The sequence below is a fragment of the Cryptotermes secundus genome, unplaced genomic scaffold, assembly GCF_002891405.2.
Source record: "Cryptotermes secundus unplaced genomic scaffold, Csec_1.0 scaffold1250, whole genome shotgun sequence".
NCBI classification, from domain to species: domain Eukaryota; kingdom Metazoa; phylum Arthropoda; class Insecta; order Blattodea; family Kalotermitidae; genus Cryptotermes; species Cryptotermes secundus.
Window position 1 is genome coordinate 81,672 of NW_019731591.1, and position 26,413 is coordinate 108,084.

The window sequence follows — 26,413 nt, forward strand, 5'->3', positions numbered from 1 at the left end:
AGTGCTCCAACAAAGGAGAATGGGCGTGACTGACGTAGTGAGGGGCGACGTAGCGATGTGGTATCCTGAACAATTTTAATATTTTTAACGTTTGACAATGTATATGATAGATACATATTTTAGTTATTTTAATGTGTGAACATGGCATGCAATGAACTGGTTTGACGTGGATAAGTAAGCACCTGAAGATGGCATTGTTATGCCGAAACATGTAGTGCGAGGGAGAGAAGGAGATAAATGAGTGTATGCACTGCAAGACGGATTAAATAAATCATGGACTTAAATCAGTGCAACAGGACGCTAAAATATAACGTTATTTTATATTTTAAGACTTCGCCATAAGTTATGACCGAATTTGGTTCTGTCCTGCGCCACTCTAGTACACTCAACCGGGACTTCGTATCTTTCCTGCAAAACGGTCCATCGTAAAAACAAAGCCTGCATACGTAACCTGACCGCCTCTGTGGTCTAGTGGTCAGAGTTCCTGGCTACAGATCCAGAGATTCGATTCCCGGCGATACCAGATTTTATGAGAAGTAGAGGTTCTGGAACGGGGTTCACTCAGCCTCGTGAGGATAATTGAGGATCTACTTGAATGGAAAAGTAGCAGCTCCGGTCCAAAAAACCGAGTTTAACAGCCGTGAAGCTCCGTTGCGCTGACCACGCGACACCCTCTATCCGCTAAAGTTGGCACTAACTTCGCCGACAAGCGGCGGTCGCTCGGTTGGTATAGTTTCGCTTTCGGACTAAAACCACGTAGTTTGGTTTGTTTATATATATACACACTTCGTGTTAAAATCCAAACAAAAGTAAAGCCAACAAACGGACACTATGGGGCTAATAAATATTAAAAATTTGGAACGTTACCGCGTTTTCTAAAAAAATCTCTTTCTCAAATTTAAGATTTGAGGTTTTCATGGCGGTGACTATGAAAAAAGCAGTCTTCTGGGATTTGACACCATGCATATGTGGTGTTAACCGACGTTTCGGAGGAACGTATCGTCTCCATCTTCAGGGTACAAGGAAAATTATAAGAAATCCGCAAGCGAAGAGACCGTGAGAACCGGTAAAAGCAGACTGCTTTCTTCTTTCTCAAATGTTGCAAAACTATATCTGAGAAAGATTGAAGAAGAACTGCTGCATGTAAAGCGTTTTGCTCTGCCGTGATTGATACCCCGTGTATAGAAATAGGACTTACATGCTGCGGTTAGCACTTGTAACAGAATATAAGGCGATACCGAGTATTCTTGTTCAATCCAGTTATTTCGTTGCATCAAGATCAACTTTGATCCCAAGAATTTGATAACAGAGTTTGCGTGCAGAAAGAAATATCGTTCTATTCCGGATAATATAGCAGTAGTAAGTGGGTGTGTGAAGGCCAATCCCTAGTTAGAACAGCTCAATGATCTTGCTCCTGAAGCCCTATCGGTGGCATTGTGGGCATGTGTGTGTGGGCACGGTCCAACAAACAACTTGTATAGATTACTACTGTATCATGCGACTTTGATTTATGTATTTATTTATACTTATTTAGAATTATTTATTTATTGATGGTTCAACTGTCACTTGTGTATGCGATTATGTATTAATTAAAGTGAATAGTAACACAGACATAACAAACTAGCTTATGATGCAATGGCTTCGTTTGTGGAAACAGAATGCACCAGATGGTAGAAAAAGTAAAGCTATCCCTGTACCAGGCCGTGAAGGCCCATAGGGTTGTGAGACACTGAGGGTCCCAAATTATCTGGACAATCGGCTCGAAGATGGCGGTAAGGTTGTCAGCCTTACGCACCGGCCGCGCTTTACTCCCCAGGAAAATTATTTCATTAATTCCTGGTACTCATTTCTGTTAGAGGCTGAGTCGACCCCAGGGCCATAGCGTGGCTGGAAGGATTAGGTAAATTGAAAAAATCCTGTGACCTCATCGGGACTTGAACCCGCGACCTTCCGGCTTGTAGCATAGCCCCTCAACCAACTACGCTACCGCGTGCCCCCCCGCACCAAATGGTAGCGGAAGGAATTAGATAGTAGGGGTTTTACCCTTGACACAATTTGGCACACATGAATATTGTCATGTGTAGAGTGGTACACGTGATGAAAATGACGGGTTCTAGTTCGGATGATTTATTAGCACCTTGGTTACAACTTCTTATTCACAGTTAAATGCAGCGCTATCGCTGAATTACACTCTTTCTAGTCCACCGTTTTACACGCACTTTGATTCTCAGCTTCCATTAGTTGTCTCCTAGCAACGGATCTCAACAAATAAATTAGCACTTTAAATCACTATTAAGTCTTCTAGCTACTTCGTCTTCAATCACTCTTGAACATCGGAACTAAAAATTCTTCTGTACTCACTCCTCCAGCTTACGACTGACTCGTAATTTCCCCTAACGTCAAAGTCACATTGCGACTGACGGTCAGTCAGTCTGTCTGTCTTGGTGTCGAGTCCCGACTGGGGCTCATGACCAGATTTTTTTTCTTTATATGAAAGTTACTGTCCTGTTCATTTGGGGCGCCATCTCTGACGAGAGGTCGGATCTGTCATTTGTCAGTCATAGTCTGTGTTAGTAAGTACATTGTCAGTATTTACAATTTAATCTTAATTCCTATTTCTATGTACAATGTATACAAGGCCTCTGTCAATCCAGGCTCAGTACAGCAGATTATGTCCTATTTCTAGCAGTATTCGCTACCACAGCAATCTGGTCACTTGAACGGTCGTATGCGTGTCCGCCGCCAAGTTTAAGCCTCTTATACTTTCTGTGTCGGGCTTCGCCTTGTCAGATGTTGCGAACATTTTCATTTTCATGATTTTGTATGCCTTCTGCTTGTTTCCTGCATAATTTTGTTATAAAGTCATAAACGTACGGGATTTTAAATTCCATGTGCAAATCGCGGACCGGTGTGCGCCTTGGAAAATTTCCAATGGTGCGGAGAACCTTGTTTTGCAGGCGCTGCAATTTCACTAGATGGGTGTCTGCCGCAAACTCCCAGGCGAGACTAGCGTAAGTCATTACGGATCTAGTGAGAGCTGATTCTGTCACCCCCTTCTAAGCACTCTGCACAGACCCCACGGAAAACACCGCCTCTACTGTTGATGACGTCACCGCTTTCATAGTACGGTCCGATAGGCGGAAATGTGTTTACCCAGCGGTTGCTTAGAAACGGATTGCATAATCTCGTTATTATATTGTTTTTGGCGCAGACAGCAGAGAAAACACAGCCACATCTATTGTTGTGTAACCTAGCAACGGACTATTTACCAAGAATCTGTCTTCGCGGAAACTTGCTTACCAAGACGTTGCCTAGCAATTGGTGAACATGTAACAATATGTAAATCGTAGTTAAATATCTGTTAAAAAGTTATGTGCATATGCAAACTATATTAATAGTATTCCTCACACACCGTTAAGTTTTTCATTCATATAAGCAAAAGACATTTTTCCTGTGCTTAATTAAGCACCATGCATGAAGTCGTATAGGGGAATGGAGGTGTGACTTCACCATTCCGGACTTCGGCACCGGATGGAGCCAAATGTTTAGCTTCAAGCCCCTGCCGCTTTATTCAGTGCGGAAGAAGTTTCCGAAACACATTAGATAGGAGACTGGGTTAACCCCATATTTGGCCTAGACGTTGTGGAGTAGAGATAGATCTCTCACCCGTGCTGAGAATTGAACCCTGGCCGTTAAGCCAGTAGCCCGGCACTGTACCGACTGAGCGGTAGTTACCGCAGTTAGAACCCCATATATTACTGATGAGTATGAACGTATCTGAATTCAAAATGTCGCGACATACAGGCCGAAGGACAACGTTTCCAGGAAAATTAGTAGCAGCAAATTCCATCTGCTGTAGGAATTAGAGTACGGTATACCTATAGTAGGTGATCTTACTGCAGGAAAGTCCTCTTTACGTGTTTATGAATTTCCCACAGGTGTACGAATACTGGAAGTGTGTTTCTATTGATGACGTAACGATCTGCATCACTAATTGACGATGACGCAACTTCCTTTCCACAACATATGAAATATATTTTTTATTGCTAGTGCGGTGGGACTAAATCCCTTGTACTGAGGCCACTTCTGGCCTATTGTATCAGCCCCAGATGATGGGTGAGGGTGATTGTGGAGCAATTGGTGGAATGAAGATTGGCAAGGGAAACCGAAATACTCGGAGAATACCTGCCCCAGCGCCACTTTGTCCACCACAAATCCCACTTGACCAGACCCGGGATCGAACCCGGGCCGCCGCGGTTGGAAGCCAGTGCCTAACCCCTTCAGCTATGGCGCGGCCACATGAAATATAGTGGTAGCTGCAAATATACAAACTCCATGACCTGTAGTCTACAAGCGAACTATACCGACCGAGCGACCACCGCTTGTCAGCGAAGTTAGTGCCAAATTTTGCGGATAGAGGCTGTCACGTGGTCAGCGCAACGAATCCCCACGACAGTTAATCTTGGTTTTCTAGACCGGAGCCGCCATTTACTTGAAATAGCTTCTCAATTATCCTCACGAGGCTGAGTGAACCCCGTTCCAGAACCACTACTTCTCAGAAAATCTGGTAGCGCCCGGAATCGAACGCGGTACCTCTGGATCTGTAGCCAGGAACTCTGACCACTAGACCACAGAGGCGTTCCGCAAATATACAAATATATTAAAATTTTATTACATGATATTTAGCGCGCAGTATAACATATTTATTCTACGTACTTCAATGCATCATTATAGTACAGAGTAAACATTCCCATAAAACGCATTAGCGAATTAGGCAACTAGTAAACTATCTTTCGTCATCCCACAGGTCATCTGTATGAATTAGAAATATCACATCGCAACGCTTTATATCATTTGGAGAACTTTCTTTCTGTGGGTCATGGATTCCTGATAAAACATTCGCATAAAATTTCTTCTTATGCAGAATATACAGTGGTTTGTTCACGTGCTACATCTGTCAAGGCTTGATTTATTGAAAACTATAATGGAAGCTAATTACACTCATGTCTTTAGCTCTCTCTCTCTGTCTCTAAAATGGAACTGCAAATCACTCGACTCTGATGTAGGAAGAAAACTGCTCGTGCATGTTTTAGAATGAATGACTCTCAAACCAAATTATACCATTTGTGCTTTCTTATGATACATTTATCTGTTGGTAAGTAAAAGCAAAAAAAAAAAAAAAAGTAAAGCTATCCCCGTAACAGGCAGTGGAGCCCCATAGGTTTGTGAGATGTTGAGGTTCCCACATTTTCTCTAAATAATCGGCTCATAGATGGCGGTAAGGTTGTCAGCCGCCCTTTACCCCCAAGAATATTCCTGGTACTCATTTCTGTTAGAGGCTCAGACGACACCAGAGCCATAGTGCGGCTGGAAGGATTAGGTAAATTGAAAAAAATTCACCTCATTGGGATTTGATCCCGCTACCTGCCGGCTTGTAGCATAGTGCCTCAACCAACTACGCTACACCAAAACCAGTATCACGGAGAAAGAATAAAGTAAACGTAATTCAGTTACAGTTAAATATACAACTTGCCATGCAGATGGGTGGGCGAATGGAGGTATAACTCCACGTATTCTTGAACTCGGGACTAGACAGAAGTGAGTACTCAGGTTGATGCCACGATCTCATTACCCCGAAGAAACCCCGTGCCCATTCAGAAGGCGGGGGGGGGGCGAGAGCCGGTCTGAACGCTGTGAAGAAGTGAAAACCCTTTTACCCACGTTGGAAACGAAACCATGACTCTTCGTCCGTCCAGTCTGTGGTGTACTTATTATACCTTCCGCGCTAACTCAGCTCCCGAAACAAAATAAATTTCACAGATAAAAATGTGTGCCATGTGAGGTTCTCGGACCGATGACTATGAAGTATACAAGCTTCCGGGCCTTATAGCCTGGTAGAAAGTTACCGACGTTCCTCGAAGGAACATGCCACCTCCGTCTTCAGGGTTGAAGAGTATGCCGAGCAAGCACGACGGAATAGGCAAGCGGTAAGCAGTCGATTCTGGCTCGTTTGCCAGGACACACGTTCCTGGTGTGGAAATTCTCGACCGGAAGGACTCTACTCCACGGAGTTGGTCAGGTTGCATTTTCCCTTAATTGATCAGGTTTTACAGACGTGTTAGGAGCAGAAAAACGATCATGTATCCTAATCTTTAGGAGCTGGGATGGCGTAGTGAATATAGCCAGTGGCTACGGGCTAGACGACAGAGGGGTTGGATGTCGAGTCCCGGTAGGGCCGAGAATTTTNTGGCGCGGCCACATGAAATATAGTGGTAGCTGCAAATATACAAACTCCATGACCTGTAGTCTACAAGCGAACTATACCGACCGAGCGACCACCGCTTGTCAGCGAAGTTNGGGTAAAGCAGCAGTGGCATGAAGCAGACCACTCACCTCCAATTAGTGCCGCGGTCAAGAAAATTTAAATCTGTGCATCCACTCCCTCATACGCCTTCACGGTGTAGTGCTTAATTAGTTAAGCACAGAGACAACTTTACATTTACCTTACCCTAATCTTCAGCACTCTATTTCGGAATCCAGATGGGACGGTAAAAATATCTAACTTTCTAAATTTGAAATAAAAATATGTGGCTTCATCTGTCTAGACTGCTCGTAATCTGCTTAGAGTACTCAGTGATATAATCACTCACAGTACCTGAGACCGGAAGAGCTATCTGCGAGCCTGTTGCGCGAGTCGGTGACGTCAGAACCGGAAGCAGATTGGTCGTGACGAATTTCTCTGACACATGACTAGCCAACAAGCAGCAAGCGGGCATCATGGAGCTAGTGCCACATGCCACGTATATTTTATATATAGAGACATTATTACCGCTATGAAGGGAAGAATGTCACTCTTCTAGAGAGGCGTGTTTGTCAGATCTACATAGACGTGCTGGGGAGCCGGGATAGCTCAGTCGGTATATCGACTGGCTAAGGGCTGGACGACCGAGGGGTCGGCGCTCGAGTCCCGGTAGGGTTAAGAATTTTCTCTTCTCCAAGTTGTCCAGACCGCCTCTGGGGTTCACTCAACATCCTATCCAATGGGTACCGGGGGCTCTTTCCCCGGTTAAGCGGCCGGGTCGTGAAGCTGACCACTCACCTCCAACTAAAGTCTACAAAGACGTGTTTTGCCAAGACTAAAATGCGTGTTTGTCAAAGACTACAAAGATGTGATTTACAAAATCTACAAAGGTGAAAAGAAAAAGTCTGCAAGAACGTGTTTTTCAAATGTACAAAGGTAAATATAAAAAGTCTACAACGCAGAATTTACCAAGTATACAAAGATATAAGTATTATGTTTTTGGACATTGTCCATCGCCTTGTCTATTTTTTAAAAAACAGTCCTGTTTCATTTTTAAAACACAACGTTTCGGAGACNACCGAGTCTACTAAGATGTGTTTTTCGACTCTACAAAGACATATTTTTCAAATCTATAAAAGGTGAATAAAAATCTACAAAGGCGTAGTTTCCAAGTCTACAAAAAAGAACCGTCAGTGTTAAATTCAGACAATCTTCGTTTATTTACTGCATCAAGAAACTTTCGAAAGTGGAGGCAGTGTTTTGTTTTTGAGCGTATAAAAATTACCATGTTCATTTCATAAAAATTTCAATACATTGATATAAGTGATACTGTTGCTAACATACCTAACTGCCTATACCGCGCAAACTGGCTCAACCGATAAAGTTTTTGCCTTACATTTGTGAGGTACTCGGTTCATACCTCGGAAGACCAATATCCTGACCGTGATTTTGTGTTCTTTTGTCAGTTTCTCCAGGCTAGTGTCAGAATAGTATCTCAACTAGGCGACTACCGCTCCCTACCACAACCTTCCCTGTTCATCATTCATTTTCTTTCAACCTTTCACGCTATACATAGTGTGAGATTCTGACAGTTTCATTAAATTATCCTTCAATAAATAAAATAACTTCATGTAGCATAGACCTTCATGAGAAACTGCCTGGCGCTCAGCTGGTCAATAAATGTCTCGCCTCTTAGAATATCCGAATGTCAACTGCATTATTCGCAAATTTCATAGACCAGAAACTATCCACAACCGACGAATCCTCAAATCACATTTCTTCAAAGTGTAATTTAATATCTATGCCTAGGTCACCCAGGGTGTTCTTCCCTTTAAGTCTTCCGGCTAATATTTCATATACATTTCTATTTGCTCACGCACTGTTTAACCATGAAGTTACGTGTAGGTCTACATATAAATCTGAAACCTTCTGTTGCCTTCCGCTGCATATGAATGTCTGAAGTTGGCTCAGGTCTTAAACAGGTTGGACAGGCCTTGTCTAGCACCTTGTCTCATGTTTCGATTTGTTGATGCCAACTGAAACCATAAAAGAGTCAGTTCATGTGAGGATTTTCAAACAAAAACTACAGTACGATAACCTTATTACAGGAGAGGTTTATGGCGTTCAATGAACTGTATACCTTCTGTCTATTAACTACTTTTACTTCCGGCTACTTATGTTTTCTCAATACAGCGAAATATTTGGCAGTTCTTATAAATTTTTTCTTAATTTCAGTTATATGACCAAGATCAAGTATTTGAAAGTGACAGAAAGTGTTATTATTATTATTATTTCTAAATATCTATGCTTCGTATTTCTCAATTGTCAATAGTAACTAAGATATGTGATAATGAAATTATTATTATTATTATTACTCTGTTCGTCTGTTTCCTTGTCTGCATTAATGTGTTTTCCTTACCTGTAATAAATATTTGACTTTATGTTATGTTTGTCCATTATGTAATTATTTTCATCTACACTGTGCTGTGTCTGTAATTGGCCTTGTGGCTGTTGGCTCGGCACATAAATAATAAAGAATTAATTGAATTATTATTATTATTATTATTACGTAGCTGTTGTCATTATGTTCTGTTTGTCCTTAATGCAACTACTACTATCTACACTGTGCTCTTTCTGTAATTAGATTTGTTCCTGTTGACTGGCATATAAATAATTAACAATTTAATTACTATTAAGATAAAAAAGTAAAGCTATCCCTGTAACAGGTCGTGAGGGAACATAGGGTTGTGAGACGTCGAGGCTCCTACATTTTCTAGACAATCCGCTCACAGATGGCAGTAAAGTTGTCAGCCCTTTACTCCCCCCCCCGGAAGATTCCTGGTACTCATTTCTGTTAGAGGTTGAGTCGACCTCAGGGCCATAGTGCGGCTGGAAGGATTAGGGAAACTGAAAAATCTACCTCATCGGGACTCGAACCAGTGACCTCGCGGCTTATTAGCATAGTACCTCAACCAACTACACTACCGCGTGCCCCACTGAATTATTATTATTATTATTTGTATTATTATTATTATTATGGGAGCCGGGATAACTCAGTCGGTATAGATACTATGCTACGAGCTGGACAACTGAGGAATCAGAGTTTGATTCCCGGTAGGGGTAAGAGAATTTTCTCTTCTCCACAGCGTCCACATTTGCTCTGGGGCCCACTCATCCACCTATACAATGGGCACCGGAGATTCTTTTCCCTGGAGTGCAGTCGTGCTTCCGTAGAAATCGCCTACAATCTGGTGTGACGGACACCAATCTGAGCGCATCCACGGGTAAGTCCGCTTTTAAGTGTGACATGTGAAAGAAACTTAAGGGCATCCCGCAAACGAGCATTTCATAGCTAAGAGTATAGAAGGTAGCATTATTTACGGAGACTGAGTGTACTGGACCGCCTCTGTGGTCTAGTGGTCAGACTTCCTGGCTACAGATCCAGAGGTCCGGGTTGATTCCCGGGTGATACAAGATTTTCTGAGAAGTAGTGGGTCTGGAATGGGGCCCACACAGCCTTGTGAGGATAACTGAGGAGTTATTTCAAGGAAATAGCGGCTCCGGTCTAGAAAATTGAAATTAACGGCCGTGGGGATACGTTGCGCCGACCATGCGACACCCTCTATCCGCCAAAGTTGGCACTAACTTCGCCTACAAGCGGCAGTCGCTCGGTCGGTATAGTTCGCTTGCGGACTAAAACCATAGAGTTTGTTTCTTTGTTTTCTTTTATCAGTATCTTGAGTGACTGACCAACTCTTAGCTTCTCATGAAGGACTCAGCTCCATGTCGTTTGTTAGTTGTTCATATTAAAAACGTTTGCTGTTGGTAGTGAATTTTCTGGTTCTACAGGATTATAGCATTTTAATAACATATTTTAAACGTTAAGTTACAATGTTAATCTGTTATCACATTTCTACCAAAATAGTTTGCTTAGCCACCATATTGTTATTTTCTACAAGTATTTTCCTGAAAATCTACCACAATAAATAAAAGTTCCATACTTTTCAGAAGCCTACTGATATGCATTCAAGAGTAATAGTATTTTTCTAAATTTACTTACTTCCACAAAGGTGGAATGCCCCATAGTAACATGATATTCATACCATGAAAATCTGTCATCTGGTTCAAATTTATTAAAATTTTTTATTGCTTGTTTAGCAGCACAGTATCTACTATATAGCACTGAATGATAGGATGATCTGAGAATAATTAATTGAAAAGGATGACGAGGGTGCCTAATTTGAGCTAGTAACCCTACGATTTGCCTTGAAGGGACGAGGAAAAGTAAAAAGAACTTAAGATAGTGAAAATCTAAGCAAAGATCTGAACATGTAATGAAAAGGAACCAGTAAACAACAACCTGCAAATATATTTACAAAATCAAAAACATGGGTAAACAAAAGTACAGTTTACCAAATAAAAATTGGTCCAATTTTACATTAGATTTATAATATCTATTAATATAATTTACTCAGCATACCTATAGAGTGCTTGTAAACCTAGAAGGGTATGTGATGCAACAAGCTGATTCCCAGTGGCATCTGCTATACTTACAATAAACAGTATGCAGTTTGAAAATTAGATGTAATTAACAGACGGTTTGCTTCAGTCAAGAACTATTAATTTTATGGTATAAAGTGACGGTAATGAACAACAAGGGGATTGTGATAAAATTGTTGAAATAAAAACTATGTTCCTTTCTCACAAGCACAGTGTGAACCAATTTATCAGTTTCGTTTATGATCGTTTTTCAATCTGTACTGCCTTTTACTAGAGCAATATTTGTGCCTGTAATAATGTGATGCCTAATTAGATTAGATTAGAAGGAGCTAAGAGCAAAGCTGTATTATATGCTGTTATAACATATCAGTGGTTCACAGTGATATTCAATCTATCTCCAACAATTATGTAATACAAATTTGCGGTGGATGTGCTCCGATTTCCTATGAACCCAATACTCCCATAAACCCTTAGAATGAATTTCTTTAATTGTTTTATTCGCATGTTATTTTCTAGTTATTGGTAGATCAAGTGATGATCCTAGAAACAATGACTCCCTTGGACTTCATGGACTTTCGAAATTATTTGTCTCCAGCATCTGGCTTCCAGAGCCTCCAGTTTCGATTGTTAGAGAACAAATTAGGTGTTAAACAGGTCAGTGACATGATAACAACTGAAGCCAAAACTGTCCCCACATTTTAATTGTATAATTCTGATCTACCAAATATGAAAACAAAGATAAAGTAATTGAGAATTTTGTATAATTATTACCTTATAACGTACAGAGTATTTGAAAAAAAAAATACCATTCCAATAGGAAATAAAACTAATTTATTAAACATAGCTTTCAGTTTCTTATTCTTTTTGCATGTTTCGATTTTCTTAAATTGTTTTTCATTATCTGACACGTATGCATTTTTCTTTCATTGTTCTATAGAGAGGATTTTTTTATTGGTTTCAGTATTGTAACATTTTAATACATGTGCATGCCTGTTCCAGATTTATAAAGGCTGAAATTAGTATTCAGCCTTAAAATTTGTAGATATGAAGTTAATTCCTCCTCTTATGCTTGTTTGCATTTAGGAGCATCGGGTAAAATACAATCAGAAGTATTCATGTGCCTTTGGAAATGACCCTGAAGCAATGAAAGCTATTGAGAAATCTGAAACTGAGGCTCCACTAGCCGACTTGATAGAGAGATGGTTGGAGCGCACTCCAGGCCTTGAAGCAGATGGTTTCAACTTCTGGGGAAAATACAAACAGGCTGTTGGAACACTGTTGGCTAAACAGCACAAAGCTGCAGAGGTGAAACCATCATGCGCTCTACACTCAGTTGCAATTAAATATTTCAGATTGGACAACAACAAAAAGAGTTATTATGAATAATATAAGGAGAGGTCAGCCATGCCTGTCTCCCATCACATATTTCAGTTTTGTAAAAATTTTGTGCAGGAAGACAAAATTAAGTCTTGTTTGGTGACTTCAGTTTTGGTTTGTATCATCCAATATGCACATTATTTTATACGAAGCTCAAATCAAATTTAACCTATTTTCTTACAAATAGATCGGCAAAAAGAAAACTGACACATGAAATAAATTATAAACTTCTTTAGGATCTGTTACATTTATTTGAGCATTATTCAGTTTTGTGAATATTTAATGAAATATAAAGAAAAATAATTTCAGACTCTTACACAGCGTAGCTGTAGTGTAATTAGACTTGCATTAATACATTTGTATCATCAATAAATGAACATCTAGATCGGTGAGGTTATGTAAAGTTGCTGAGAACATATTTAGAAGGCGTTTCCACTCTAAAATAGTTCTTGTGATTCTTATACTTCATATTAGAATGCACATCAAACTTTCTAAAATGTAAGAAGAAATTAGGGATTGCATACTATTTCAGTCATATAACACATTTCTGTATAGCATGCAGAATCATATATCTTTTTCTAGAAAAAAATTTGTCTGCAGTCTTAGGCTCAGGTTTAGTCTCAAGGCTAAACACGTAAAGCACTGGCAAATGCACAACTTTTGACAATTTTACCAGTATCTATCGACTGTTTAGCCAGTAACTGAAAATGTGCACAACACAGAAGCCAGAGACAGTGATCTATTAGCATGCATACTACAAATAACACAAGAAAGAAATCTGGATATCATACTACTAAAACACAAATTCAATAAAGGATATCCTTTGCACTAATTTAGTGACAAGATGGCAGCAAATTTTGAGATCATAAATAAATAGGTATGCTGTGAACCTAAACAAAGCACATATTGCACTTTTTTAAAATTCTTTCTCAACATTTATTCAACCCAGAAGTCAGAAATTTGATATTCTTCCACTGTTAAATGCTTGCCATCTGAATTTTGTGACTGGGCGATAAAATATTTGGTACAGTAAACCCTCACTAATCAGAATCGAAATATGAAAACTGCTGTTCACAGTTGAGTACATACTTTAAAAGACACATGGCATTTAGGAAGACAGATGAGTCACTTTTCTGTTCAAACTTTGACAGTTTCTTCAAACCTGCATTATTATGTAAGATTCTTTTCTTTTTTTTTCACGGTAGTGACTATGAAGAATGCCGTCTTCTGGGATGTGGCACCATGTAGAAGCTCATGCTACTTCCTTCTTTGCGGATTTCTCTAACCCTGAAGATGGAGGTGATGTCCCTCCAAAACGTCGATTCACACAAGATCAGCATGGCACCACATCCCAGGAGACGTTATTCTTCTGCCCTGGGGTGGACTAAGCCTCTAACAGAAATGAGTACAGGAATCTTCCTGAGGGAGGGGGGGAGGTAAAGGGCGGCCAGCGCATAAAGCTGACAATCTTACCGCCATCTGTGAGCCGACTGTCTAAAGAAAATGTGGGAGCCTTGAAGTCTCACAACCCTATGGGCCTCTACGGCCTGTTACAGGGATAGCTTTTTCTTTCACCTCTACCTTTATCACAGTAATTAGATGGCTCTCATAATTGTACTGGCAGAGAACAGTTCAGGCAAGATGTACAAATAGAAATAATGAAATGTGAATATGTCAGAGCATGTTCAAAATGACTGACGCAAAAGCGTACATCTTGAGAAAAACTGCCAGGCAGCCGCAATATCCCGAAGTGATTTTCTAGCCACCAAATTTGACAGATAATGTAACATGAATAACAATAGCTTCTGAAACTGCTGCGTACATTTTGCTGCATAGAAAGGCTCACCATTATATGGAAGTGTAGTTTCACCTACTACTAGGCTAAGCATAGTAGGAACAAGATATATATATATATTGTTATGTGCATTAGTGACTAAAGACAGGGTTCAGATTGGTAATTGGATTTATTAACCACCTACAGGTTGTAACTAGAAATAATTATTACACTATTACTGATTTACACAATTTACAATCACTTCACACTAATCTTTTCAGTTCATTTCCACTAGTCTTCATTATCTGTTTCCTGGCAACGGAATTATAACACAGGAATTGTAAAAGTCTCACTAAGTTAGACACTCCCAGTATCGATGTACTACAGCACATGTAACATCACACACTAAGTCTCCTAATTCTTCTTCTGGCCACACTGCTGTTCCCTTGGAACTTTGGAACTCAAGTGAAATCAATTCCCATTCCCGTATTCTCTCATATCCTCTCGGCACGGACCACCCACAGGAAACACAGCCTCTCTATTGTTGTATGGTGCAGACCACACAGAAAACACCTGTCACATGTCAGACTGCAAGTTCATTGGTCCATTACCAGCACTGGGCGTGGCACATTTCGGACGAAGACAGAATGTTCCTCCGAAATATCAGAAAATTTTTACCTGACTACACAGAGTCACAAAAAAAGAGATCATATACACATACACACACAAAATAAAGATGGGCATATCACTCAAAAGAGGTTAATGCAAAGAGAAATATTATATTCTATTTCAATAACATACTTGAAGGTGTCAAATATAATTGTGTACTAATTGTGATTTAACCCTTTAAAGCCCCATGGTCACTACATGTACCATCTACCATTAAAAATCATTGCATTCTGCCAAAAATCTGTATTTTCTCACACTAACAAGCAATTATTTCGCTAAGCAACACTAACAAATTGGTCTTTATAATGGAGATATCATGCATTTCCTGTGAGGTATGAACCAACATTTTAAATATTGTTTACAATAAATTTGTGCTTCAAAGGGTTAAATGAACGTGCTCTGTTTATTCCACAGATATCATCCATGGTTCCTTTGATATTTTGTTTTCCAGTCTGAGTTTGGTTAGCAGTGAACACCAGTAAAAGAAAACATGAAGGAAACTTTACGTTATAAAACAGTTAATAATATGTTAAATTAAGAGTAAAGAGTAATTTATGTCTACTTTATTTCCACCAGTCTCAAGTAAATGAAACTGTGCGCCAACATCAATTCATGGATTATGAGAAACGTAAGGAAATATTTGACTCAATCTTCGATCCAACAATTCATGCAGCCCTGGTATCAAGAGGAGAGAGACGATTCTCTCACAGGGCAATGCAAGGAGCTATTATGATCACATTTTATCGAGATGAACCCCGATTTAACCAACCTCACCAATTACTCATGCTGCTTATGGATATTGACTCCCTTATAACAAAATGGAGATGTAAGTATCTAGTATGACTATGACATTGTTGGTCAGTGACAGAAACAGACTTTGATCTGAATCTCCGACATTTTATTGTGACTACAATTATTATATTAAATATCATTAATGATTTCACTGGATTCACAATTTGAGTTCTTTTCACTTTAACTAGGAGTTAATAAGCATCAGATATTCTATAACTATTAGAAGTTTGCAAAACAAAAATTCAACTCTGGTCAAAATATCTTACATGAGAGAAAGCATTTTCTAAAATCTCAATAAAATTATGAAGTGTCTGGTTTCCATTGTCCAGTTCTGTAACTTTTTGTAAATGTAGTCATGTCATTTCTTGACAACAGTAGAGATCATTAGTTCATACATTCACCTAAACAGACAATAGCACAAAACCAGTGTCATGCCAATGGACTGGTATTGAAAAAAGAATGGGCTGGAAAAAAGTCATGCAGAGCAGGACAGTGGACTGCAAAGGGTTAATGTCATGCATGTGTACACACACACACACACATAACATGCAACAGTAGAGATCATTAGTTCATACATTCACCTAAACAGACAATAGCACAAAACCAGTGTCATGCCAATGGACTGGTATTGAAAAAAGAATGGGCTGGAAAAAAGTCATGCAGAGCAGGACAGTGGACTGCAAAGGGTTAATGTCATGCATGTGTGCATGTACACACACACACACACACACATAACATGCAAGTACTTATAAGAAGTCCTTGTATCACTACTTGATAGAAGTGGAATTAATTTACTAATGACAATATTCAAAGAATATCATGGAAATAGATATAACATATAGTTAAGTTGGTATTTATTAGTACTGTGGGCAGCTCCCACATCTATGAACCCTGACAAACCAATGATGTACCAAGTGATGTTAGTAATGCTACATAATAATAACACTAGTGGTTATTTGTTGTTTCTTTTTTTATTTGACACAGCAGATCTATGCATGAGTTCACTAATTTATTTAACAAAACTCCCCATTAGTATACAATGAAGTTTAATCTGTCAAGCTTTCATCATATCCAATCAATAAATACATATAACAATTTAGAATCACATACAGACATACATGTTTCAGTTCATAAACGATTATTCTCCTTGTCTATTCAAACTGGGACTAACAAACAGTTCCATCTGTGAGAGGTGCTATGACAAAGATGAAACAGCCTCACATACTCTATGAAGCCATAAGGTTCTACCTTACTTAAAGTTTCATCATCTCGACTTCATTTCATGAGGCCAAGTGACTATCAGAAAGCCTCATTAAGAAAAATACTCTGCTCCATTTGAAGTGTGATTGCTAGAGGTCTAAGCATAGCAAGGGGATGCACAACGGTCAGTAAATCACTAGTGTTCAAAGATTGTTTACCAACTACCCCGTTAATCTATTCTAATCTAATCCTCTGTATCTCATTATGACTAGTGTATTTACATTTGGTTTAAAACTATGTTTATTAGATTTGAGTTAGAAAGGTAAATGTAAATTATTATATTTAATGATAAACTGCGATGAAAGATTATTGGAGAAAACTTCTTTGTGTAACTGAAACCACATGTTATGAGTCTATGTTGGGAGTCTACTGTATGGAAAAGTGAACACAATATTGCATGCAGTTGAAAACCCCAGTCAGATTAACCAGTAAATCTACACTTCAAGAAGCGCCATTGTGAGTGCCTAAGACAAACTTCAAAACCAACTGTGATAACAAAATTTATATAGAGAGCATTAGTCATATCTAAAGTGCATATTGTTAAAATATCTTATGTGACAGTGTTTCTTTATCGTAGTGGTGCGCCTCTGAAGATGATTCTTTTGAATCGAAACATGTAAGGTGAATGAGGGCTGAAGTGTTGTAAACTCGTATGTCACACTGGACTGAACTTTTCATTAGCTACTCCGTTATGGGAGGGCTTGAGACTTTGTTATTAAGTTATACGAGTATTACGATGAGTTCACCAGCCATTACAATTTTTTGTCTAATTAACTAACTCTCTGCTACACTGTGCTCCCCTAGTAACTGACAGTTATGATTCATGAAATTTGTTATTTCATGGAACCGAAGGCTGACTAATATTGCCTCAGAAACTCCCCATTTGACTTGATCCCAACTCTCCTTAATCCAATTTACAATCCTGAAATATATTTTCTCAATATTATTTTCTTGTATGTCTCTCTCCAAAGTGGTCTTTTCCAATTAAGTTTTCTAAACAAATTTTTGCAGGTTTTTCTTTTGCTATTAAAAACAGCGCAGAAGTCAGATGTTTAAAAGAATGTTCATTTCAGACAATCATGTGATCATGGTGCAACGTATGATTGGTTCAGCACAGTTGGGAACAGGTGGTTCTTCAGGTTACCAGTATCTACGCTCCACACTCAGGTAAGAATTCTTTAAACAAAACTAGTTCAATACTTGGTAATAAACTAATCTACTAAAGCGAAGAAATATAAATTCAAACTCATACCATAATATTTTTGTTCTAGTGACCGTTACAAAGTGTTCTTGGATTTGTTCAATTTATCAACATTTCTGATTCCACGTGGATATATACCTCCTCTAACACGGCATATGAAGACCAAGCTGTCCATGTCAAGAGATCTGATAGGAAGCTGGAATGATACTACAGGAAGTGAAGAAATTGATATGGCTCTTGAGAGATCTGTAGAGGCGTCTATATGACACAATTTTAATGTATAGTTCAACAGATGAGCAATTTTGTTGAAGATCAGTTCTACAGTGCTGGATTCAACATGGACTTGGTCTTTACACTTGAATCATTGTCGTAAAATGTGTTCTTTAGGGTGTTTAGAGACTAAAGGAAGACTTCCCTCCATTGGAGAACTGAAAAAAGTGCATTTGCATTATCCAGTGGTGCTGATAGGATAGTAATTAGTAGAAGAAATTAAACCTACTGATGGACCAAAATCATAAGTATACTCACTGCTCATCTTAATCAATTTTATTAAAACTACCAGATTACAAACTCTTTTTGTCCTGGTGTCAAAGTGTAGGTCTACACAAACTGCAGACCCAGTGCCTTAATTTACACTGACAGCCTTGCTCATGACTCAGAATCAGAACAGTTATTGTACTTACAAATGTTTCTTGCTCACAAGTTCTGAAACCTTCATATATGTACTGTATAATGTCTGAACAATATAAGATTAGAATTTATGTCAGCAGGCACAGTGTTTAACCTTAAAACACAAAGATCCTTTTTCATTACTAAGCAATCAGCACTTACATATCCTGAGTCAACCAATGGGTTCCATTTTATATGTTAATAATTAAACAATTTTCACAACACTCATTAGAGAACCTATTAAATGTAGTTTTTTGAAGCTCAGTATGGTGGAAAATCTGTGTAAAATATGAAAACTTGAGGGAAGTACATTAATTTTCCTTAGGATAATGTAAAACAACATGGTGTGCACATGAGATATTTTAATGTGATGATGAAAAACGAAGCACTGTAACATTAAGTGTGAACTTAGTATGATGACATGTTATAAGCACACCTTCTAGCAGTGGCAATGGTAAAAGTTCTTCAGAATTCTACTAACAAACAGCAACAGTAAGTGCTTGAAATACCTGTGTTGTTTAGACATATGTTGGTGCTTAGATTATGTACTGTTGGTAGTACTGTAGGAAAGATAAAGGATGAAATAGAAAAAATAACTCAGAGGCAATAATGACACAGCAGAACATGACATTCAACAGTCATAAACTAGTAATGAACAAACACAGGGAAGGTATAAAAATGACATTCACTTGAAATGAAACAGGATACAGTACTGGTAATTTAAATGTAGTTTTGTTTCTATACTCAAAAATTTTGTAACTCTCTTTTAACTAAACATACATTTTTTTGCTAATACAGCTTAATGTGCAACAGAAGAATATAAAAATATATTCCAAAATTTCACCCCTTTACTAAAACTCATTACAAATCATTCCTCATACTTCTTCCCTGTCCAAACGTATCACATCAGTATCTGTCTCACAATATTTATTATTTTATTATTTACTAGTGAAATTTCCCAGTCTTTGTCTTGGCGTTCTTAAAATAAACTGTCCTGAAATAAGGAGATTGTTTATTTATTAAGATAATCTTAAGAACATATACTCCCTTCTTCCACTATTCTATTATCTGCTATCATATTGCCATGTAGTAAATACTTCATGCATTAAATGACTGATTAAATGATTCAAACTATGAAAAACTAGCGATTGTTGTGAAGAAACCAAACTGAGAGAAAAGGAAATAAATTAAAGGGATTTTTTTTATATAAACTGTACCCAGCAAAGGACTTTGAGCTGCAAAGCTGGGATTCATTTCCCAGCAGGAATATCTGCCTTCACTACCAAACGCAGACAAGCTTTGAAAAACACCCGTCTTCCTGTGTAATGTAGACTAATTTTCTGAAGGCAGAATAACTAGAGCTGACCATTCAACTCCATCAACACCATTAGTTCTGTTCTCATATAAACATACACATTTGTATTCTACCAAACAATATTCTGTCACCTGGTTCCCCAACTCGCACTAATTCCTTCTGACTAAAAATAATACAATCAGTTTTAGAATAAACATATGACTATCAGAGAATAATTCTTACCTCTAATTATTACACAGACATGTTCCATGTATGAGTTGATTACCAGTTATCAAGTGATAAAGTTACATAATATTTGTGGTATTAAAAATACTGTAATGGATTTGAACAACGTGCTGCCGGGCAACATGGTCTGACACACAACAATGGAGGAAGCTGTGCTTTCTGTAGATCTGACCAATGCACAAATAGACTGGCTGGATAGTGATCACGTGATATGTGTTTACTGCAGGCCCATGTCCATTCTGCGGCTATATAAGTGACAGAATTCATTCAGGGCAGTTATGTGTGAATAGTAGTGACAGAAGAAATACAAACAAGAGGATAGTAGCAAGCTGGAGGAGTATAGCAGTTATGAGTTACAAGCAGTAGTAGCAGCAGAAGCACGCAAACAAGAAAGCGAGTCAGTTCTCAGTAGGATATGGCCACAAGAAGTTCATAGTTGACGAAGAATTAGAAGACAGCCTGTGAAGACTTAACATGTGATTTGAAGACTTTATGTGTGCTGTAGCACAGTGCTACATAATAATATGAAATAATAATGCATTCTAAATATTAATAATATAAATAAAAATATATCTAAAAATAGTATTCTGCTAACCTGAACACTCCACAACGATCAGTAGATATCCTTAAACAGCTTAATCCTAAGTCTGTAACCAAGATTTTGGGCTCACCTCACAACTGGCTGACCCCCATGGATGAATCCTGGAAATGCCTATGGCTTAAAATAGTCCACAGTTGCTTCATTCCACATCATTTCCAATTCATCATTCATTCATAAAAATATTATTCCATGCTACAAGGTCCAAACTACTGGAACGAATTAAACAACACTCAGACAACTACTAAAACTAAAAACACGCTTCCCGGTACTTTCATGCTCGGTTTCAGCATCGAGGTTGAAACATAAGGCACACTGACAGATGTGCAATTTTCGGCAAGCCTGCTAGTATGCATTCATGATCTTCCGGTGTGTGTACTGGATGAGAAAAGTCCTGCCTATTTCATTATAGCAGAAAAGAGCAACAGCACTATCGCACCACGGTTAAACTGGCCTTGACATTCAATTCATACTTGATATAAACTAACATCTGACTGCTGGATTTTCTCACCTAATGGTGTGATGTACAATGATGGTACAAGATTTGAGGTTCCCACCGCAACGAAGATTTGTATTGTGGTCATCTGTTATGACACCATATGGTTGTCCAATAGAAAGGAACTAAAGTTCAGAGCAAAACAGTGCTTCACTTCAGCTGACGATGGAGGCAGTGTATTCCTATGAAACACTGGCACCCACCTGCCAGATTACTACACAATTCCGTAAACCAGATAACAATATGACAAAAGATTTCAAACAGGGTCTTCTCACAACACGAATATTGTCGTCAGCACGGGGAAAACAAATTATTGTTCTTTTTTTTATATTGCTAGTGGGGTAGGAATAAGTCCCTTGTACTGCAGCCACTTCTGGCCTATTGTACCAGCCCCAGATGATAGCTGAGGGTGATTGTGGAGCAATTGGTGGAATGAAGATTGGGAGGAGAAACCGAAGTACTTGGAGAAAACCTGCCCCAGCGCCACTTTGTACACCACAAATCCCACTTGACCAGACCGGTATCGAACCCGGGCCGCCAGCGACTAACCGCTTGAGCTACAGCACGGCCCAAACTATTCTGTTACTATGTGATCTCTTGGTCATCGCAAAATTATGTGCAAAGCAGTAAGAATGTTCAACAGCTATAACTTCCAACAAGATCCATGCTTATGCAGTCTAATTTTCTTCAAAATTTCAACCTTTCCTTTAAAAAATATTCATCATGAGTCGGCCACTGACCCATGCTTTGCCTTCAGTCCAGATTTGTGAACGGACCACGGTTTCAAGTTGCTTCAGCGTCCGCGTTGTTGACCGGAAAGGCACACCGATTTTCTTAATAAAAACTGGAAAGGTCTGCTGTTGTGCGAGTACAGTTTCAGAAAGACATTTTTTCTTTAATTATTATTTTGCTGCTGGCCCGCGAGTAGGATTCTTCTTAGGAAGAGCTGGCCCCCTCTCTGTGGTGGTCGGGAGCAAGGGCTTCAGTATGCAGACCTCGAGCTTCTGGCTTAGCGGGCTGACGTTGAGTGCCAGCGTCGTCTGTAACGTCTATAAGGTCTGTAATGAACTAAAGAAGTTCGGCATTCTAAGTGTAAGCAGTCAAGGACGTCAAGGAGTACTTGGTAGGTCCATTTGCTTGATAGAAGCTGTCAGATGGCTACTTTCATCTTCTCTGCACCTTTCATATTACCAGTTCACACCATATTGTTAGTTTCGAGGAACTAAGGAAAACGAAATCGATCCGCGAATTCGCTTTCGGCGAGCATGACAGAATAAACGCCGCAATACGCTCAGAGAAAATCATCACGATCACTTCGAAATTTGACCTCCACCGTACTTGGCTGAAGTGATGCATACCATGGAAATGTGATGAAAAACCCAGAATTTTATTTAAGTGCGTTTTTTAAAACAATAACGTGCCACGACACATGGGTTGATATCCATTGCTCTGTTATCTTCCGAACGAATTAAGCGATCAAAATCTTCCGCTTGTCTAGCGTAATGTGAAATATATATGTATATATAAACATATTTGATTATTTGTAACAATTTGAAGTATGTGATAGGTCGCAAGTAATTTTTCGATATTATAACTTGTATTCGATTTTGTCCTGTGAGCATCGATTGTTCACCAGCCGGATGTAGCCATATTAGCCATACTTATTATCAAATATGGCGTTGTGGGTAGTGCGGAATTGTCGTATTGCGAATTTTTATCGCAAAAGTGCCTTTTGTACAAAAGGCAGAGCACATATAAACACAAGAATTGTAGATGTGTATAAATTAGAACCGGTTGGATCGCATTTGTCAATTAAGGTTACTGGTATAACATTTTCATTCTGGGCGTTGAAATTGGTCCACGCTTATTGGTACCACCAAACTGAAGGCTTNCATCGTTTTTTAGTTAAAAGTATTTTAGATTTTGATAGAAAGTTGCGGCATAAGTTACATTTGCATGTAATAATGACGTAGTTGATTTGTTTTCGACGAGAAGGTTAAGTATGAAGATTGAGCAGTTGTGCCCAGATGTAGTAAGTGATGTGATGTAAAAAGGCAACTGGTTTATTTCAGGGCTGGGTGAAAGCTATGAGGAAGATGAAGGACATTGTATTTATCGATATAATTGATGGTTCCTGCTTAGAAGGGCTGCAAGTTTTGATTTCTAAATCTAAACAACCCAAAACATTGACATATGGTGCTGCAGTTGAAGCAGCAGGTTCCCTTCAGATGAATAAAAATGGACAGTTGGAGTTGGCAGCTGAGGATTTAACTGTAGTTGGGCCATGTATTGTGATAGATGGTTACCCATTTGCTCCTAGAAAGTCGTATTCCCCAGATTATGTGCGGCAGTTTTTGCACTTACGACCCAGGACAAGCACTTTCGGGGCTTTATTAAGAGTTCGAGATGCAGCATCACATGCTATTAATGAACATTTTCGTAATAATGGGTATATACACATACATACACCAATTTTAACATCAAATGACAGTGAAGGAGCAGGTGAAATCTTTAGAGTGATTCCTGATAATGAAAATTTGGTTAAAGAAATGGCAAAAGATGGAATGTCATTTGATGAAGCATATTTTGACTCCAAGACCTACCTTACTGTTTCAGGACAACTGCATTTAGAGGCTGTTGTTAGGTAATTATTCTTATTAGCTTAATTTTAAAAAGTAGTCAGAATCATTCTGTAATGATCATATTTTCTGTTCTTATGAATCATGTTAAATTAATTGGTTTTCAGAGGCCTGAGTAAGGTTTACACATTTGGGCCAACATTCCGGGCAGAGAACTCTCGTTCTCGACTGCATTTAGCTGAATTCTACATGGTAGAAGCAGAAACAGCTTTTATTGAATCACTAGAGGAACTCGTGAAAGTGATGGAAAATTTGATAAAAGATGTTACAAGCAAAATTGTGGGAAAGTGTACTGATGATGTTCGAACACTGCGTTCAGCAGCTGGAAATGAAGACTCATTATTATCTGTTCTTGAGAAACCTTTTGAAGTCATGACATATGAAGAGGCAATTGACATCTTAGATAGGCATTCAGGAAATTTTGTTTCACAGGTAGAGAGGGGGCAAGGGTTTGGGAAAGAACATGAACTTTATCTTGTGAAACATGCTGGTGGTTGCCCTGTCTTTGTAGTAGACTGGCCTCATGACATCAAGCCATTCTATATGAAACAGAGCTTACAAGATGTCTCAAAGGTATTTAAAGTAATTAGATTAAGATAATTTAACAATAGCAGTATTCATAATGTGATCTTCTGTGTTATGACATTCTATTGGAGTCAGTGTGTTCCATAAAAATGGTGGTGACCCACTTATCAGATTACAGAGTGTCAAAACCCTGATCAGTACAGTATAAGAACAAAAACCTCAAATCTCAATTTTAATTTCATGAAGTACATTTTGCCCAGAAGAATAATTATGGAGGAAGTTTGCTCAGCAGTGCCAGCATTTGAATTGAATGTGTATTCTGGTTAATGAACTAAAAAATGTAGGCAGAAGTTGTGCAAATAAGCAGGGTCTTTATTCTGGCTGTATGCAGTTTTATATGACCACCTCTATGGTGTAGTGATCAGAGTTTCTGGCTACAGATCCAGAGGTCCCGGGTTCAATTCCCGGTGCTGCCAGATTTTCTGAAAAAATAGTGGGTCTGGAATGTCCACTCACAACTCGTGAGCATAATTGAGGAGCTACTTGAATGGAAAAGTAGCAGCTCCAGTCTAGAAAACTGAGATCAACAGCTGTGGGGCACTGTGCTACAAGCTTGAAGGTTTCGGGATCGAATCCCGATGAGGTGGATTTTTTTTTTTCAATTTACCTACTCCTTCCAGCTGCACTATGGCCCTGGGGTCAATTCAGCCTCTTAACAGAAATGAGTACCAGGAATGTTCTTGGAATATTCTTTGGGGTAAAGGGCGGTTGGTGTGTAGGGCTGACAGCCTTGCTGCCATCTATGAGCCAATTTTCTAGAAAATGTGGGAACCTCAACATCTCACAACCTTATGGACCTCCACAGCCTGTTACAGGGATACCTTTACTTGTACTTACTGCAGATCCATTGCGCTGACCGTGAACCACCCTCTCTATCTGCAAAAGTTGGCACTAACTTCTCCAACAAGCGGTTGTCACTCAGTATAGCTTACCAGCTCTATTTTTCCTCTCATAAAGAAACCAACATTGGTGGGGAATAAAAATCTGCCAGTTCAAGTGAAGACGCTATAGAAATTTAAATGATTCAGCTTTTCATTTGAAATGTATAGTTTTTTTGACAAACCCTAAGGCAGACCACACACTGGCATGCATTGAGACATGTAACATTCAAGACTTGGTATCTGCGATATGACACAAAGAAAGGAGCACATTTGAAAAAAACTGCCACACAGTGGTCTGAGTCATGATGATGTCAGCGTTATGCTGACGAATCATGAATGAAGCAAGACTGCATCTTTTGTCTCGTGTCTTGATGCTTGTCTTGATGCAGTTGATGTGCGATCGCCCTGAAAGGTGTTTGAGCCACCACCTTCATTATGTCTAGAGTGCAGGCTTATATCTTTCAAGACAGGTAAGTACCACATAACAGTCATGTTTGCTGTCCATAACTTCGTCCAGTGTGATTAATTCATATTGTGATTTCCAGGAAAATATCATTAGTTGCCAAGCTCATATAGAATGCTTTGTTGTAAATAACTGCAAGAATTATCCAATGTTTGCAGAAATTTAATGCCCTTCTGTATGCTGTAATACTTCTGTAGGTTTGCCTTTTTTGTTTAGAATTTACCAACTTCAAATACACTGTGTAACAAAAATTCCTTGTCACATTGAATCTGTGGCTGTAGTACCATGTTCTGAAACAAATTAACTGTATTTTTCTTCAGGTTAGATATGGAGAGAGTGTGTTAAGAAATCATACAAGATTGACTTATTCTGAGAATTTTAGTAATTCATAGCAATAGGGAAATTTCATTTCATTTTTCTGACAGCATTTATAAAATGTGTAGGAATCACATAATGAGGATGAAATGTGTCTGAAGTTTGAATAGGGTGTATTCTTGATTATCTAAATTCTTATGATGTTGTATGATACTGAAGAATTAGTGGGTTTTTGGGCTCTGTCCGTTATTTGGTATTCTAAAGAACACATCATTTAAGAAACTGGATTTGTTTCTGCCCGGTGATTAAGATTAGCTCTTTCTACTGGACTCCACAGAGTGGGTGTCCCCCAC

The 26,413-nt window shown here is 38.9% G+C and overlaps 3 protein-coding genes across 6 annotated transcripts in view; 2 read left to right on the forward strand and 1 right to left on the reverse strand.

Moving 5' to 3' along the window:
• LOC111867246 (tryptophan 2,3-dioxygenase) overlaps nt 1-19,547 on the forward strand; it is a 38,337-nt gene extending 18,790 nt beyond the window's left edge. For both annotated transcript variants that reach the window (XM_023856919.2, XM_023856918.2), the window contains exons 5-9: nt 11,318-11,455; nt 11,885-12,106; nt 15,198-15,447; nt 17,747-17,840; nt 17,945-19,547. In XM_023856919.2, the coding sequence (XP_023712687.1) occupies nt 11,318-11,455; nt 11,885-12,106; nt 15,198-15,447; nt 17,747-17,840; nt 17,945-18,140 (900 nt within the window). In that variant the 3' untranslated portion in view covers nt 18,141-19,547. The remainder of the gene's footprint in view (nt 1-11,317; nt 11,456-11,884; nt 12,107-15,197; nt 15,448-17,746; nt 17,841-17,944) is intronic.
• The window catches only part of LOC111867248 (vascular endothelial growth factor A-A), a 68,784-nt gene extending 47,292 nt beyond the window's left edge, over nt 1-21,492 (reverse strand). The window contains exon 1 of the mRNA XM_033752609.1: nt 20,755-21,492. The gene's annotated coding sequence lies outside the window, so the exon portion shown is untranslated. The remainder of the gene's footprint in view (nt 1-20,754) is intronic.
• Nucleotides 21,493-21,668: 176 nt separating this feature from the next.
• LOC111867247 (probable asparagine--tRNA ligase, mitochondrial) overlaps nt 21,669-26,413 on the forward strand; it is a 28,198-nt gene continuing 23,453 nt past the window's right edge. For 2 of the 3 annotated variants that reach the window (XR_004513312.1, XM_023856921.2), the window contains exons 1-3: nt 22,845-22,994; nt 23,250-23,821; nt 23,924-24,389. Coding sequence is in view for 1 of the 3 variants with exons in the window: in XM_023856921.2 (XP_023712689.2) it covers nt 22,851-22,994; nt 23,250-23,821; nt 23,924-24,389 (1,182 nt within the window). In the remaining 2 variants the exon portion in view is untranslated. Of the gene's footprint in view, nt 22,301-22,844; nt 22,995-23,249; nt 23,822-23,923; nt 24,390-26,413 lie in introns of those variants that run through there. The other variant, XR_004513313.1, reaches the window with a different exon arrangement.